This window comes from Amphiura filiformis, chromosome 9, assembly GCF_039555335.1.
Source record: "Amphiura filiformis chromosome 9, Afil_fr2py, whole genome shotgun sequence".
Lineage (NCBI taxonomy): Eukaryota > Metazoa > Echinodermata > Ophiuroidea > Amphilepidida > Amphiuridae > Amphiura > Amphiura filiformis.
The window spans coordinates 47,628,615-47,644,830 of NC_092636.1; the positions used below are offsets into that span (position 1 = coordinate 47,628,615).

The 16,216-nt window shown below is 35.7% G+C and overlaps 1 protein-coding gene across 1 annotated transcript; it reads right to left on the reverse strand.

The window, feature by feature from the left end:
• Positions 1–985: 985 nt before the first annotated feature.
• LOC140160110 (sodium- and chloride-dependent glycine transporter 1-like) lies at positions 986–12,088 on the reverse strand. Its single transcript, XM_072183387.1, has 13 exons — positions 11,968–12,088; positions 10,960–11,091; positions 10,190–10,457; positions 9,677–9,809; positions 8,852–8,986; positions 8,371–8,474; positions 7,608–7,732; positions 6,660–6,772; positions 6,278–6,418; positions 5,180–5,279; positions 4,149–4,249; positions 3,437–3,604; positions 986–1,801 (listed from the first exon to the last, which is right to left on the reverse strand). The coding sequence occupies exons 1-13, from the start codon at positions 12,086–12,088 to the stop codon at positions 1,526–1,528; spliced, it is 1,917 nt and encodes a 638-aa protein (XP_072039488.1). The 3' UTR covers positions 986–1,525.
• Between the last annotated feature and the right edge of the window lie 4,128 nt (positions 12,089–16,216).

The window sequence follows — 16,216 nt, forward strand, 5'->3', positions numbered from 1 at the left end:
TGATCTTTATGTGGGAATTCAGCGTTTTTACAATAGTTAATTCTAAATTTTAAAATGTTAACCTAATAATTATATCTTAAATGATTCAATTGTATTCAATGTGTTAATTTATTTTCTAATTAAATCCTCGAAGTCAAAATGTAATCAGCGTGTAATTAATAAATCGTGAATTTATTAAAGCTGTATATAAAGCTATATATATATAGCTTACACTACGTGTAGCGCATGCGTCTTAATCATTAATGGTATGGTCATATCCGCCATTTTGTCGTCTGCTGTTCTTAAAATAGCCCGCCAAAGCTGAAACGGAGTGAAATAAAAGCTTACAAATTGAAAACGTAACACAATCATGACAAGAAAACACTGACAGACAAACACATGTTTATACATCATCATTCGACATTGGAAAACTTTCAAAAGAATTTCAGTGAAAATCAATCGTTAATGCTATCTACTGAAGATAGCATATGTCATGCAGTATAAAATAAGATATTTAAAACAAAAATAGTGACCTTTGACAACACACGGAAACAACAGCTTTAAATGTTAAAATGTATGCTAATTTTGAATGTGTTGATGTTGATATCGTTTGTGTTGATAGTAAAATAATATTGTTTGTGTTGATAGATTAAACTTTAAAGGATCACATAAATAAATAAATATAAGGAGAGTCAATTGGGTAGCGTCATAGGGGTACGGGGGCACATGCCCACCAATCGATCTGAAATTTTAGAAAATCCCATAGGAAAATTGCCGAACGACGACTTATGCCCCCCCAATCAGTCCCGGTACCCCCCCCCCTCCATCATGGTCGGTGCCCCTCCCCCAATATGATGACACACGCTACGTCAGTGAGGAAAAAAGTAAAAAATTCACCAGTGTCTATAAATATAATGTACAATAAATGTATCTGAAAGACAAAAGTAGTACTTGTAAACCATCAAACACGTTGTTTTATTATTATTATTTTTCTATGCATTAATGGGTAAAAATGAAATAAAGAAATATACATGAATAAAGAAGTTGCAAAAGGTTCGTCTAATAACCATGGAATTACATGGAAACTTTTGGGCCTCATAACTACTAAACTGTTTGTCTAAGGTATATAAAAGTATAGATATTTAGAATGGCAGAGATTTGTCAAATTCATCTGTGCGTGAGGTCAAATTTGGGCAAAAATGCTCAGTTTTGGTGAAAATACCAAAAAACAGATCATGCAGATTGTGACCCAGATTTTTTCTTTCGTGTCACATAACAAACAAATTCGTCATTAATTTTCTAAAAATTTGTATTCAAAAACTAGATATAAAATATCTAGGCCATGTTTCTTATTTTATTTATTTTTATTTTGATCAAATTCACCAAATGGAATTCAACATGTCTTTGCCATTCTAACTATACTTTAGACCAACAAATTTAGCAGTTATTCAACATGACTTTGCCATTCTAACTATTTACTTTAGACCAACAATTAAGCAGTATATCAAATCAAAGACAGCAATGCATGCCACAGTCTAATTCTCACTCATTCAGTTGCTACATCATGTTCATCTTTAGAACTAGTGCTGCCCTCCTTCTGCGCTAGTTCTATATCATCAAATCCTTCGTTAGCATGTCCATCTACCGTGTCATCCTTTTGCGCAAGTTCTACATCATAAAATCCTTCGTTAGCATATCCATCTATAATGTCATCTCGTGACTTCTTTCCCCAGCCAGGGATAGGTGTATACCCAGCCTCTATACGGTTCTCATTTCTAGCTGGCCCCCATTCTGGTAATGGCGTTATGGCAGTCTTCAATCGCTGTATGGAATAAAAAGAAAGAATGCTAGAAACTTAGGGGTCGGCAGGTTCAAAGCATGGCCAAGGATGACTTTTTTTCTTCCTTGACCGAATCGATGGAAAGAATAAATTTCGACCAAGAAAAGGAATGGTGTAACATTGCCCAAATTTGAAACCATTTTCTAGGTGTAGTTTGGCATCCACCAAAGTTCTATTCTTCAGTGTCTTATATACCTTAAAAGGTTGGTTTACATACACACATAAAGAGCTTATTAAAGCGCTATTACAAAAAGATCAAAGCTAATATAAATATACACTGGAATTTGTGCCTCATTACTGCAAAATTGTTGGTCTAAAGTATATGAAAGTATAAATATTTAAAATGGAAAAACTTTGCAAATCATACTATGACGTCAGGTTTTTGAAAATAAAATTAGTTTTGGAGAGAATCATAAAAAAGTATGATTTTGACCCAAATTGTTTTGGACAACATAAAAAAAATATTGAGTAAAAATGTTTTCCCCTATTAATTTTCAAAAAAAATAGATATGTAAAGGATATCTGGTGAAGCATTTTTGTAATAAATTTTAACCAACATTTAGAAATATTCACCAAAAATGGTTGCAAAAATGCTCAATTTCTTGGTAGAAAATCATAAAAAATACAATTTTGACCAAATTTTCTATTATTTTTGTTAAGTTGGTCAAAATTCAAAAATATAAAAAATGCCTACTAAGATCTTATGATGAGGACGGGTACCTGAGTGAGTGAGTGAGTTTTCTAAAAGTAATAATGAAAAAAAAACATAGGCCAACTGAAGATTTTCTTTTTATGTTGCCGAAACAATTTTGATCAAAATGTGTTTTATGATTTTCTCTAAAGCTGTACATTTTTACATAAATTTAACGTTACAGTTGGATCCGCTTAAGTTTTTACATTCTAAAATTATGTACATGTTTATATACTTTAGACTAACAATTTAGCAGTAATGAGGAACAAAAGTTTCTATAATTCCAGGTTCATAGCAACCTTAAATAGATGTACTTTATTCTTACTTAATTATCTGTTTTTTTAGATAAATTGAATCTGGGGAAAAGTTTCAACTTGAACATTTTACAAGCAAATCAGTGACATAAATCAACTGCCCAGTTCAAGAAGTGGGTAAGTGCAATAGTTGCCATGCGTTACACATGCAATAGCGGTAATGTGCAGATGAGTGCAACATACTGTGTGTAAATTGCCAAATGTTCACAGGGCATATATTGCACTTACCCACTTCTGGCACTGAGCAGCAGAGTTGTAACGAGTCATGTCATTTCATGGTCGAGTCGAGTCATTTATAGCAATAGCTCGAGTCGAGTCGAGTCAAATGACTCGAGTCACTGTACAATCTCTATGGGGAAAATTTCAAGATCCGAGTCGAGTCATTCCATTTTTGAAAAGTCGAGTCTCGAGTCATGACTCGTTACAAGTCTGCTGAGCAGTCGAAATGTAAAACCACCTGAAGTAAATGCTCATTTACCAAGCGCACCTTTACTTTACATTCGTGCAAAAAAATGCTATGAATTATTTTCATGCATGCAGAACGTATGAAATGTTCAAGTCTGAGTTAGAGTTTACTAAAATTTGACACCGTGTCATTTACTTGGTACTTACCACAGTAAAAGGTCCATCCAATGAACATAGATAATATATGAAATATATGAAGAATGGAACAACGGACATCAGAACTAATGCCCAGCCGACCCCCTCAGCCCAGGGTGGAAAGACATAATCCATAACGTATGCCCCAGTGTAATCCACAAGGCTGTAGATAAATATGAACTGAAAAAATAAAAGATAGATAAAATTGAACAAAGACGACGGATTGTATCAACTTATAGTTACTTCAGTCAATTATAATTATATTAGTCGACGAAAAAAACCAGTTAGGAATTGTATACTCTGTGGTAAATATTTTTTAAACAAGAAAAAAAACCTTTTTGGTAACTACTTTAAAAAGTGAAGAGAAATAATACTTTAAGTATATTTTTTAATTGAAGCTGGCGTTTTAATCAATCTCTTGGACCTGTGAAAGTTTGATATCCATAAATACATTTTACATTTCATTTACAAGATTGCTTGTGTGTTTTTCAATCGTGAAATCAATCCAAGAATAAGAAATAGAGGATAAACAAATTTTGTTATTGGTCTGATGATGTGAAGGGAAGTATGATTGAAATATAGTTAAGACTAACACGTAAGAGGGCAAAACATTTTTTTTTATGCCTTATTGTCCTAAAATAAAGAAAGTCATTTTTCTTTTAGATTTGCGGTTTTCAAATGTTGACCAAAATAAGATAAACTTTTGTTTTTAATCATTTCTTACCAAGATAACCCCTGGTGTAACAAGACCCCACATGAGTTTCCATATGATACCTGGCGTGTGTCCAACCATGATCTTGATCTCCTTTGTAAACCGATTCAATCCTGGATCACGAACAACAACAAAATCAATTAAAGGAGGATTTCGTGATCCTAGCATCCTCTATTTATGTCATTTTCATTAGATATCCACGAAAAAACCTATTCCCAAAATTTCAGTTGATTCCGATTTTGCGTTCGCGAGTTATGCATGATTATGTGTATTACACTGTTCCATAGACAATGTAATTAAGTTCTGGTGCACCAGAACGAAATTCAAATTTTTACGATATCTTTGCCCCGGAGGGGGTTCTCCCTGGTTGAAGGTATACGGGGATGTGCCACGGTTTTGGGGTACCTTTTCAGCAATTTTGGTATATCGATGGGTGGGTTTTCAGTGGAGACCAATGCGCCCAATTGGGCGCATTTGGGAAAAAGTGCCCCTAAAATCGCCCAATTAGGGCAAATTTTGGCGCTTTTTTGGTGTTTTTTGTGAAAAATTGGTATACTGATGGGTGGCAAACACAGCAAAAAGTAGGTATAGAGAAAGTCAGCATCCGAAATTCTGCGTGGCACATCCCCGTAATTTGTTTTTCGAAGACCCCCAGGATCTTTGCTAAACGAATTAATCTGCAAGAAATATTTTGTACATAAACATTATGTAGCCAGAGGTTTCCAGTGATATAAAAATCTTAACTTTTTTTGAGAAAAGTGGGGGGATGAGGCTGTGGATCACGAAATGCCCTTTTAATAAATAAATTACAACAAAACACGGAACTGGAAATATAATAAATTGTTAGCCTATACGTAATACTAGACAATCTCTACATATTAAAACGCAAAATCAAGTTGCTCCAATCTACACTTTATAACCTTACGATATGGAACAAAATATATCGATATATTTCTCATTTGGTACACCGAAAGGGATACTAAATATTAAGGACAATTCCTTCCACCTATTTGTTTAGAATATATTTTAGAATCATACGTTACCATAAATATATGATATAACTACTATTTCCAAGAATCCGAAGAACATTGCACTATATCCAGTGCAGTACCAGTCAAACAATGTCATTATATAGATACCACCCTATAAAAATACAAATGATTTAAAAATGAGTCAAACATAATACTGGTAACGATTTTTTTGACATCATTCTGAGCCTTGTGTTTAAAAAATATCCATTGGTTTCGTATGAAGCTTTGGGAAGTATTTGACTAGAAATTTGTATTCCAAGTGGCCATTTTTTTCTAACTGGCATTTTTGCTTTATATATGCATTATAAGTTTAGAGCCAATTAAAATGTGCATTGGAGTAATTATTGTTTAGTGTACGGTGTGGAGCTTAATTATTTTCGAACAGTCAGAGAAATTATTTGTTGGGTTAACTCAGTTTTATAGTATAGGTTGCCTCAAGTTTTCTGCTTATACAGTTTTAAATAATGCCAACTCAAGATCATTTGATTAACAGTGCAGCAAGCACACAACGTTTTAAAGAAAAGGTTTAAAAATCGGATTATATAATTAAAGGGTATAAAAACAATTTAATAACATTTATAAAACATTCTTGAAAACGCGATGCAAAACATTCTAACAGAATTTAACAGTTGACAAAATATTTTGCAAAACTGCTTGCCCAAAATATTTTACAATTACGTTTTAAAATCGTATTCATGATTTTTATATAAGCTGACATTTAAATGTTATTAAAACTTTGTGGACAATTATTTCGAAAACATTAATAGCTTCAAATGTCACTAAGCATACTTACAATAGTCATGCAATGGGCTATTCCATTTAAAACCCACACTACCCCTGTGGAAGATTTTGGAAATATTTTCCACAGGGGGAGTATGAATTTCAAATGGAATTATCACATTAACAGCTCCATTATAAACTCCTCCCTCCCCCATTGGAAGATTCAGGTTGAATCTTTCTCAGAGGGTGTATGAAGTTCAAATGGATCTACTAAATGTGTTCATTCCATTTGAAATTCATACTCCCTCTGTAGAAGATATTTCCAAAATCTTCCACATGGGGAGTGTGGATTTTAAAAGGAATAGCGCAATGTGGACCTTCTATACTCACCTGTGTTGTAAACGTTAATCCTGCACAAAACATCAGAACACAAATAGCTAAAATTGTAAGCGGTTTTTTGGTACGTAACCATGGCACCCGATCAACAAATTCATCCGTAAATGCTGTAATGACAGTCTCAACTGTGACAAACTATGGTCAAAAATATAGAAACGGCTGCGGTTATTATTCAATAATTAGTTCAGATCATTCGTTTTGCGATTTTGTTTATTTTGAGTTCAGTTTTTGAGTCAATTCCACTGTTTTTACAAGATTTCTATCTGCTTTGGTGGTTCCTCACACATAAGTATATAGGGCCTGCAGTTTAAAGAAAGAGTCACCAGCATGGGATTCGCACCCACGATCACCAGGCTAGAAAATCGAATGAACTAACCTGGCTGTCCAGTCCAAGCGATATGAGCATAAGAAAGAAAAGGAATGACCATAGTTGTGGAACTGGTATTCTTGAAATGGCTTCCGGATAAGCCACGAAAGCAAGGCCAAGACCTGCAGCATTAAAATATATTAAAATTAATTACTATGTAATAGAAAAGGATATAATAAAATAAATGCAAACAAAATAAAACTAACAAATATGTTAAAACGTACTGTTCGTGAATTGATGGGAGGGAAGTCCAGGGCGGGAAGGAGGGAGGAGGTGTTGGGGATGGGGAAGGGGTTTCTTCTTTTCTCCAATGTAAAGTTAGCATTGTTATAGTTTTCGGTTTTCACCAACAGTGCTTGAGGTTGAGATTCTGAGGGATAAACCCCATATATAGAGTACCATACCATCAAAGACTTGGAAATGATCCCTGTTCTCTATTAAAATCTGTTTAAAGATCTTTTAAACCATCCGAAAGTCTTAAATTGTTTGAAAAATGAAAATAAAACTGACAAATCCAAGAAATTGAGGGGGGGGGGCGAGAACCAAAGTATATTAATTTTATACGGCCTTGAATAAAGTATTTCGATGGCGAAATACTTAAAAATCAGTAAAGGTTATACATAATTATTATCACTTATCACATTATACTTTTCTCTATAGTATATGAAATATAGTAGAATATAGTTAGAGGTTAATGACTACGCATCCATTGTTTTGAGGCTGTTGTAAAAAAATCTAAACATTTCGCTTTGGTACCGATGAATAATCCAAGGTTCAATTTTTAAATTTTTCACAATACCCGAAAAATAACTAATTCAAAGTCATTAATTGACTTTTAACGTTTAGTCTTTGGGATATTAAACGAGAAATTGGTCAATTGGACTAGAATTGGACCATCTATGAATCTACACATTTAGATTTTTCTCAATTCCCTATGTTCCTATAAATTTCTTATACCTGCATCGACGACATTCTCTATCGGTACGCCAATGTCATACGACATGAACCCAAGAATACTGAATATAACAAAACCTGCAAAGATGCTGGTTAAAGCACCGGCTATGACGATTATAAATACATCCCTGTAACAAAAACAAAAAGGTGTAAAACAGCATTATTTTTTTATTAAGTTTTAGTATTTGTATCTATTATACTTCATGCTACTTTTCATGGTTTTAATGTTAGTAGTAGGTCTCTGTATAACGGCGAAACACAAGTTGTCGCCACTTTTTGCTCTTTGAGCAAACGTGCATGCGCACGTGGTGAGTGGGTTGTCTCAACGTGTTAAGGCAATGTTGTTCGCAGTGTGCCTTTTCCGTGCCCGGGCATTACATATGCATTACAAAATGCTCGTGAAATTGGCTGTATTCAAAATTAGAAGGCGGTGTAAGTGTCATAAGAGTGCAAGTTGTGACAGCGTCTTTTCAGTGACAAGTCGTACGAATCAAGTCCTTCTGTGTCAGGAAATCAAATAAAAATGTAGTCTAAGCACTGGCAGTGGAGAAATATTCTTATTTGCATGTCAGCAAAATATATGGTTTGCATGCTTTGAAAAAAGTTGTGCCTTTGTGCGACAATTTGTTTTATATAGGGCTATTTTTCATAAGCTAGAGGACTGTATTGGATATGGCAACAGTACAACATTTGAGAATAATAACACTTCTTAAATTGGTTCAAAAGTGACATGGATGATTAACTGATATACTTTGATAATACGTACCTATAGGAATCATTGTGGAATTTATTGTAACTAGATAACGTGTGATGCGTCCCCCAAGCAACTCCATAGGAAAAGAAAACCTGGTTAGCCGCTGCTAACCAAACCTTAAACCGAGTTTAAAGACAAGAACCAGGTTAAAACAAAGTAAAATAAAGATTACATTAACATGTCCATCACACAATTATTTCAAACACCATTTCAAACAACAAGTATTCAAAAGGTAATAATATTAATGAATTATGGAATTGAATGCTTTAAGTAAAACCTAACGCAAGCGTAGAAAAATCTGACACATCGACAAAATATCATGGCCAGTGATCGACAATTTACTATTTTAGTCGGCACAATATTTCCTTCCAGTGACGCCCCATCTCATGTCAAATAATTCCAAAAAGTTGACAGCCCTTTAAGGATTATCATCAGTATATCCTTTTGAAATGAGAATCTATGGCTGGCATGGAGTATTTATTTCATACTGTACCTTGGAGCTTTTTAGTTTGGTGAAATCTGGAGTTATAAAATAAAGAATTCCGTCGACTGCACCAGGTTGAAATATACCAACGAAGAACAATATAACTAACACCAGATATGGGAAGGTCACCGTAACATAGACTACCTGGAAGAAAGAAATAGATGCACAAGTAAGAAATAAACAAATGTACCAATAAGGTACCAAACAAATAAATTGATTAACAAATAAGTAAATAATCAAATAAATTGATAAAACGAGCTATAAGTAATCGTTGATTAATTGATATAATTAATTAAATAAAAATTCAATACATGAATAATTAAGAAAAATAAACAACTACTAACTAACTGACTAAAAAAACTTTTTCTCTACTGTTATGTATATTTCCTTGATGATTTTGATGTAATGTGCAATCATATGACCTATGCCTTAAATGGTGTTTTTATTGTATTGCTCTTGATGTAATAATTTGTTGTAATATGTGCAATCGTATGATATAATATTTTAAATGTCGTTTTGTGTATTATGTATGGCCTTGTGCCACCTGGGAACCAAGGGAGAACAGTGCCAGCGCATTGATTGGTCACCCCAGGTTAAATAATAAATAACTAAACTAACTAACTAACTAACTAACTAACTAACTAACTAACTAACTAACTAACTACCTAACTAACTAACTAACTAACTAACTAACTAACTAACTAACTAACTAACTAACTAACTAACTAACTAACTAACTAACTAACTAACTAACTAACTAACTAACTAACTAACTAACTAAATAAATAAATGAAAAATAAATAAATAAATAAATAAATAATATTTTTTTATTACCTTTCCTGATGTTTTGACTCCCTTAATAATGCAAAGATACACAACAATCCACATGACAATAAAACATACTAAGATATCCCACTTGATGCTGCCAAGATCATGAAGCCCATCTGACATATCCAATACCTTATACCTACGTAGAAGTAAATATAAATAAATTTCTTTGAAAAAACAAAAACAATTACGGACCAGACCATAAGATACATGACTTTTTGCAATAAATTTTTAAAGGAAAATTCTTGAAATTGCTTCAAAAATTTCAATTCTCTTGTCTGTATAGCAAAAATAAAATCTACATATTTGCCACTTTGGTCTTGTAATGTCTGCGCCCACGATTTTATACATTGCCATTTATTTAATACGAATTTATCAATCATGTGTTCCTGACTGGGTACTGCGGTCAGCTGTAAGATAGCGTCGTATGTTGTTATCGTTTCTTAAAGCGAACGAAAAACAGGTGTGAGATTTGTCTGTCTGCTTGTGTTTGTTTGCTTCTTTATTAACGTTGCTTACTTCCAATATTCTTCACTCGCGTATACTCTAGTCACATTCGGATCCAAAGTAGGAGTCGGACTCGGAGATGGTTCTAGTGTTACACCATCCACCGGTTTGGTCTTCGATGGTGGTTCCCAACACTCGTCCGTATTCCATGTGTTATTACATCCCACCCATGGCAACGTGGATTGACATGAAGCACACATATAATACAATGCATACGCGATGATAATGTTGTAGTAGAGACAGAATAAAGCTGACAAGATGACCATACCGTAGCCGATACCTATAATGTAAGAGAACAAAATCACTCATAGCACATATTGCTCTACAGACGCCTTAACCTGACCATGTCATATTTTATCTGTTACCAACTGTCAACATTTGACGACTATTGCCTCAGGTGAAGGTCAATCTGGAAAGCTGGAGTGAGTACAAGGTCATCTGATGAGATCTAATGTCCCAGCTGGATGGTATAACCCTGATTGTATGACAAACTGGTAAGCTGGTCATTCTCGAAGACAGGGACAAAATTCTTTGGGAATTAAAGATATGTAAAAAAGAACTAAAACTTACAAGGACTTGTAACGTAATCCAACTCGATTCTACATTTTATCTTGGGACCTTCGGGTTACTGGTTACATGCTCTATCAATCTGGGGGTAATAGAAACTGATTATTGCAGTCTTCGAGAATGACTAGTTTACCAGTTTGTCATACAGCCATGCAGATGTGCCATCACATGACCTTGTGTTCAGTCCATCTTTCCAAAATGATAGTTTGTCGTACCTTTAAAGAGTGGTGATATTCTCCAAGAACTGATGCATCCAAGACTTCCAAATTGGCCAAAGCAAACTTCCATAAAAGCTAATGGTAAGACGATGACGAACAACATGATAAGGTAGGGTAGAAGGAATGCACCTGAAGAGAGAATAATGGTGGTAAATTTGATTTCATTCCATGCAATTTGCTTCAGTGGACAAGGGGCAGTTCTCTTGAACGGCTCTTTTCATAGCCACCGAATCTTCAGTATATAGGAAAGTAACACTGGAGCACTATGTAAACGACTCTTTTCTGAGCATCAAGTATAAGGGGTAATCTATACTTGCATATTATTGGGCAAAGGACGGCCCATTATGATACTCTGTAGAAGGGACAGGCTACATGCAGAATTTCTAATAATGGTTATCCTGAAGAAGTCGGAGCTAATCCTGATGATAAAGGCTTGAAGTTATGCTTGTCCCGCAGCGAAACCTTTGCAATACAATTTATATGATGAATACCGCATCGTATACCGAATAAATTGAATGCTTATCACTTTAATATGGATACAATAATAATCAAAATGTCACGATTATGATTTTGTATTATCGTACAGGGTGCCCCCCCCCCCCACCAATAAAAAGTGTCTTTGTATGTTAAATATACCGATTAAATGGCGTTTATTACACTAGTGAATGCGTTCCGAACCCTTATGTTATCGTTGATTTAGGCAAACCTCGTTCGTGGACAGAGTGAAAACGGGTACATTTCTTATAAAGGGCATTTTCAAAAGTTGTGAGCCGGTTGAAATAATTGTTTTAGTTTAATAAAGCTAACGATCAAAATATCAAAATCACTTTTCAGAAATAGAAAAAAGAGAGGCGCAATAAAGGTTCTGTTGTTTTTTGTTCTTGATTTTTTTGGGGGGACACCCTGTATCTTTGTTTGTATTGCTTGTTGCTGATCATGTTGTAGTTCTGACTGTGAAGTTCTGATGATGATAATGATGAGTTTTTGTTTGAAAGAAAAACTTACCTCCTCCATTCTCATATGCCAAATAAGGAAATCTCCATACATTTCCTAAACCAATGGCAAACCCCATTGAGGATAAGATGAAGTCTAGCCTGCTACCCCAATGCTCACGTGTGACGGCCATTTTGTCTGTTTGCTTCTGGCTGAAGAGAATTAAGAATTAAATACTAAAGACGTCAAAACTAGGGGGAAATAAGTGAAATGTTGGCGATATGTATGTATATAGCTTTATCAAAGACCAGTATAGTCCAGGTTATATGCCAACGTCTTTCAGGCAAATTCCCTTTGCGACAGACGCACCGACTAATTTACCGCCAATGTTCGCAGTGTCCAAAGTTTTCTTCAGTGTCTTCCGCCGCAGAAAACGCCGAGAAAGAGAATAAAGCCCCCCCTCAAAGCCCTGAGTAAAAGTAATCACGCGAGCGTAAAGTCAAGGCCGAACACCAAAGGTTGCTGTAAAAAAAACGAAAACGCGACGTCAGTTGCAGTGGAAGAGACGAAAAATGTAGACTATAATACTGCATGCTTTTATAGTCGCTGTAGTCGCACCAGCCTACAACGTAGTTCGAGTCACCGCACAAGGAAATTAGTACGACGAATACATCTAGTTTATACGTACACAATTTACAGGAAAAAGAACAGTTGACGAAGATGTAATTCATTAAGTTTACACTAATAATTATGTAATTACGTGGTTTCAACTTACCGCCAACTAAATCTAAGTTGCATTAACCGGCAAAGACTAGTCACTATACAACCAGATTTCATTCATGAGCTTTTATGCAAATGAGCATACCAATACCGTGTGTATCAGTGTTATAAAATGATGCCATAAATGTGAGATATGAATCGACTTGAATAAGTCAAGTTCCTAAGAAAAAAATCACAATCATAGCATAATCATCAAGTTTTTAAAACTTTATTTGTTCTAGTTTTCTGAATCTGTTTTAGTTATCAACATAGTATAGTATATTTTATCAACGTTTTTACCAATAATTATTATAAAACAAAGTTGGAAAGGTTCGGAATTTTTCAGGTTTACATTCATTGATGTACAAAACCACTAGGTCCATAGGTTGAGTAGCAAACAAATTACAAATATTTTGAAGTCGTTTTTATCAGACCGTGTGTCATAAAATACCATAAAAGCATTACAGGTGTGGCTACATCTCCATTAGATAAAGAGAACGGAATTCCGATGTTCTATGGTTTAGATATAAAGCGTACCACAGTTTTATCAGTGAATTATGAGCAATCAATTGCATAAAGCCAAATAGCCACGTTACAGGCTGTACTCTTCAGGACATTCGTGATCAGTGGCGGCGGAAGCATTCAAATTTATGTGGGGTGGGGTCCCGGGGTGGGGTAGGGACGAGCATAATTATTTTGTTAATCCCACATGGCACAGAAGAGAAAGATCTTGGACTGACCGTAAATTACAGAAGGCGGAAAGACGGCGAATAAGGCGATGAACAGCTTACGAGTAATAAAGCGCACCTTCAAGCACTTCAACAAGAAAGGCTTCACAATGCTTTACAAAAAAGTATATCCGTCCTCACCTGGAGTTCTCAGTCCAAGCATGGTGTCCTTATAACCCAAGAAAGACATTATTATGAATAAAGCCCAAAGAAGAGCCACAATACTATAGCATTAGACATCTGAGCTATACCCAGAGATTACAAGATATGAAGCTGTACAGTTTGGAATAAAAGAGACTAAGAAGAGACGTTAAATTGAGCATTCAAAATCATGAAAGGACTGGGAAGGATTACATCAACGAAGCTCTTCACCTTGAATACCCAGAGGCAGAAGTACTGAGGACACAACTAGCAACTACAAGTTGTACAAGTTAGCCGGGACGTTAGCACTGAAGAAGGGCAGCAACTGCAAGAAGAATTTCTTCTCAGTCCGAGCGATTTCAGAGTGGCGCAACCTCCCAGAAAGAGTATGGTAGAAGCAAAAACAAACCAGTTCAAGGCTCTGTTTGACAAGTTTTGGTACACGATAATATAATGAAAAAGGTGAAGGAGACGATCCTGTATAAACAGTGATCAGAGTGCCCATCTCTCTTTCATTGGCGATTGAGCCAGACTCCTCCATGTAATGTTGCTATAGGGGGATCGCTACACCTCCTCTACAGCGAGTCTGTTACCTTCCCAGCATTTAAGAATGCCGGTACCCATTTAAACACCTGGGTGGAGAGGAGTAATCGAGATAAAGTGCCTTACTCAAGGACACAGCACGATGGCGTCGCCGGGGCTCGAACCGTTGGGAAAAAATCTTCAAGTATAGTGAATTCAGCACATTTTGACGAAAGAATAAGTTTATAATACAAATGCGCGCGAATCGCGCGGAAAAAATTGCCATTTGAAGCTAATCTGTTGAAATGGCCAAATATGAGATTAATTTGGTCAGAAACCCACATCAACATGTATGGACCATCCCCCCTGGCAAAATATGGGGGGGGGGTATCCCCACCCCCCGGGATCTACGCCTATGATTACCCGTAAATTAAGTCAACGGTTCAAGTGTTTTTGTGGAACTCTAAGGATCGTACGGGGACACGTCCCCCACACAATTTTCACATGGGATTTAGGACGTCTCATATCCTAAAATCTTAATTGAATAAAAATTAAAGCAATTGCCCTTTAATTGCTTAATTGCCGGATGCCCTGCACATCTTCTTTTTATGTCAAAAAATATTGTGTTCTGGGCTAAAATTACGAAATTTTGGCCCATCAAGTAACAAATTTCACCTTCATATTGGGCTAAAATAGTCTGAAATTGAATGTATCAGTAAAACCGACGCAAAAATATGCTCGTCTCCAGCTATATTTTAATGTTTTTGCTACTACTGATCCCTTATACGCTGGTTCCATACTATCATGCCGCTTGCCGCTGAACGGCGTGCTGCAGGCGAGTTGCAGACAACGAGCATAAGATGTCACACCACCAAATAGAATGTATGGTTGTGCGCCCTTAATTTCAATTCTCAGAAAAACTCATAGATAGCTAAAGTAAGCATTAAAATGAACAGATCATTGCATAATTTTTGGCACAATTTGGATTGGTCATGATTAGAAATGTTAAATACTGCAAGTGTACCACAGATGGGAGAGATCGAATGAGTTTTTAATGATTTTAAGCAGCCTTTTCTTTACAGAAACACTGGCATGATTTTGCATGTAAATTAGGTGATTCCCGCACACCGTAGACTTCGAGGGCCAGTCGTAAAAAATAATGACGGTCAAGATAATCAGCCAGAGGGATCAGGCAAGGACTGATTTTCAACCATAATAGGTGTCGCTAAAAACTGAGTCGCTCTTGTGAAGAAAAAAATGACGTTTTATTAAGTCATATTTATGACATATCTCTATGGGACTCTGATTTTGTGGTGTGAGATCATAATCAAGGCTTGGCATTGGCTGATACGTCTAGCGGCAAGGAAGTAGGCCTATAACACAAAAGAGAGCTTGCGAAATGGCGTTACGTTAACTTTAACTTTAACGTCTAGAGGATTATAGAGGATTATGTATTCAAAACCACCTTGGTTTTGAATACATAATCCTCTATAATCCTCTAGACGTTAAAGTTAAAGTTAACGTAACGCCATTTCGCAAGCTCTCGAATGAGAGGGTAACCAACGGCAGCCTGTAACGTAGACTAAATCCGTCAGTCTCCTAACCTATCCGCACGGCCGCTTCTCTGTGCCGAACAGGATTATGGGTAAAAACGAACAGGGTTGTGGGTAAAGTAGGACGCCGCCGCGATATGTCCTGACGGAGGTAGGCTACCTGTAACGTAACTTTAGGTTGATTGTCTTATAAATCATTGATTAAACTGTGCTACGCTTTATATTTGAACTACAAAAATTGTAATTTTCCGTTCTCCCTTATCTAATGGTGATAAGATAAGAGTCCAGCCACACCTGCGCTGTTTGTTCGGAATTGTACAAGTCATAACTACACTTAAGTTAAGGGCCTACTGTCTGATAAATAGGACTTCGAAATTTGGCCTGGTTTGTTTGCTACTTAACCTATGGACCTAGTGGTTTTGTATAACTATGGTTGTAAACCTGCGAAGTTCCGAACCTTTCCAACTTTGTTTTATAATATTATTGCTAAAAACGTTGACAAAATTCCCGTCCTACGATATTGAAAACTATAAGTAAACAATCTCAGAAATATATAACAAATAACATTTTAAGAACTTGATGATTTAAAACATAGTTTACACCAAAATGGACAAAGAA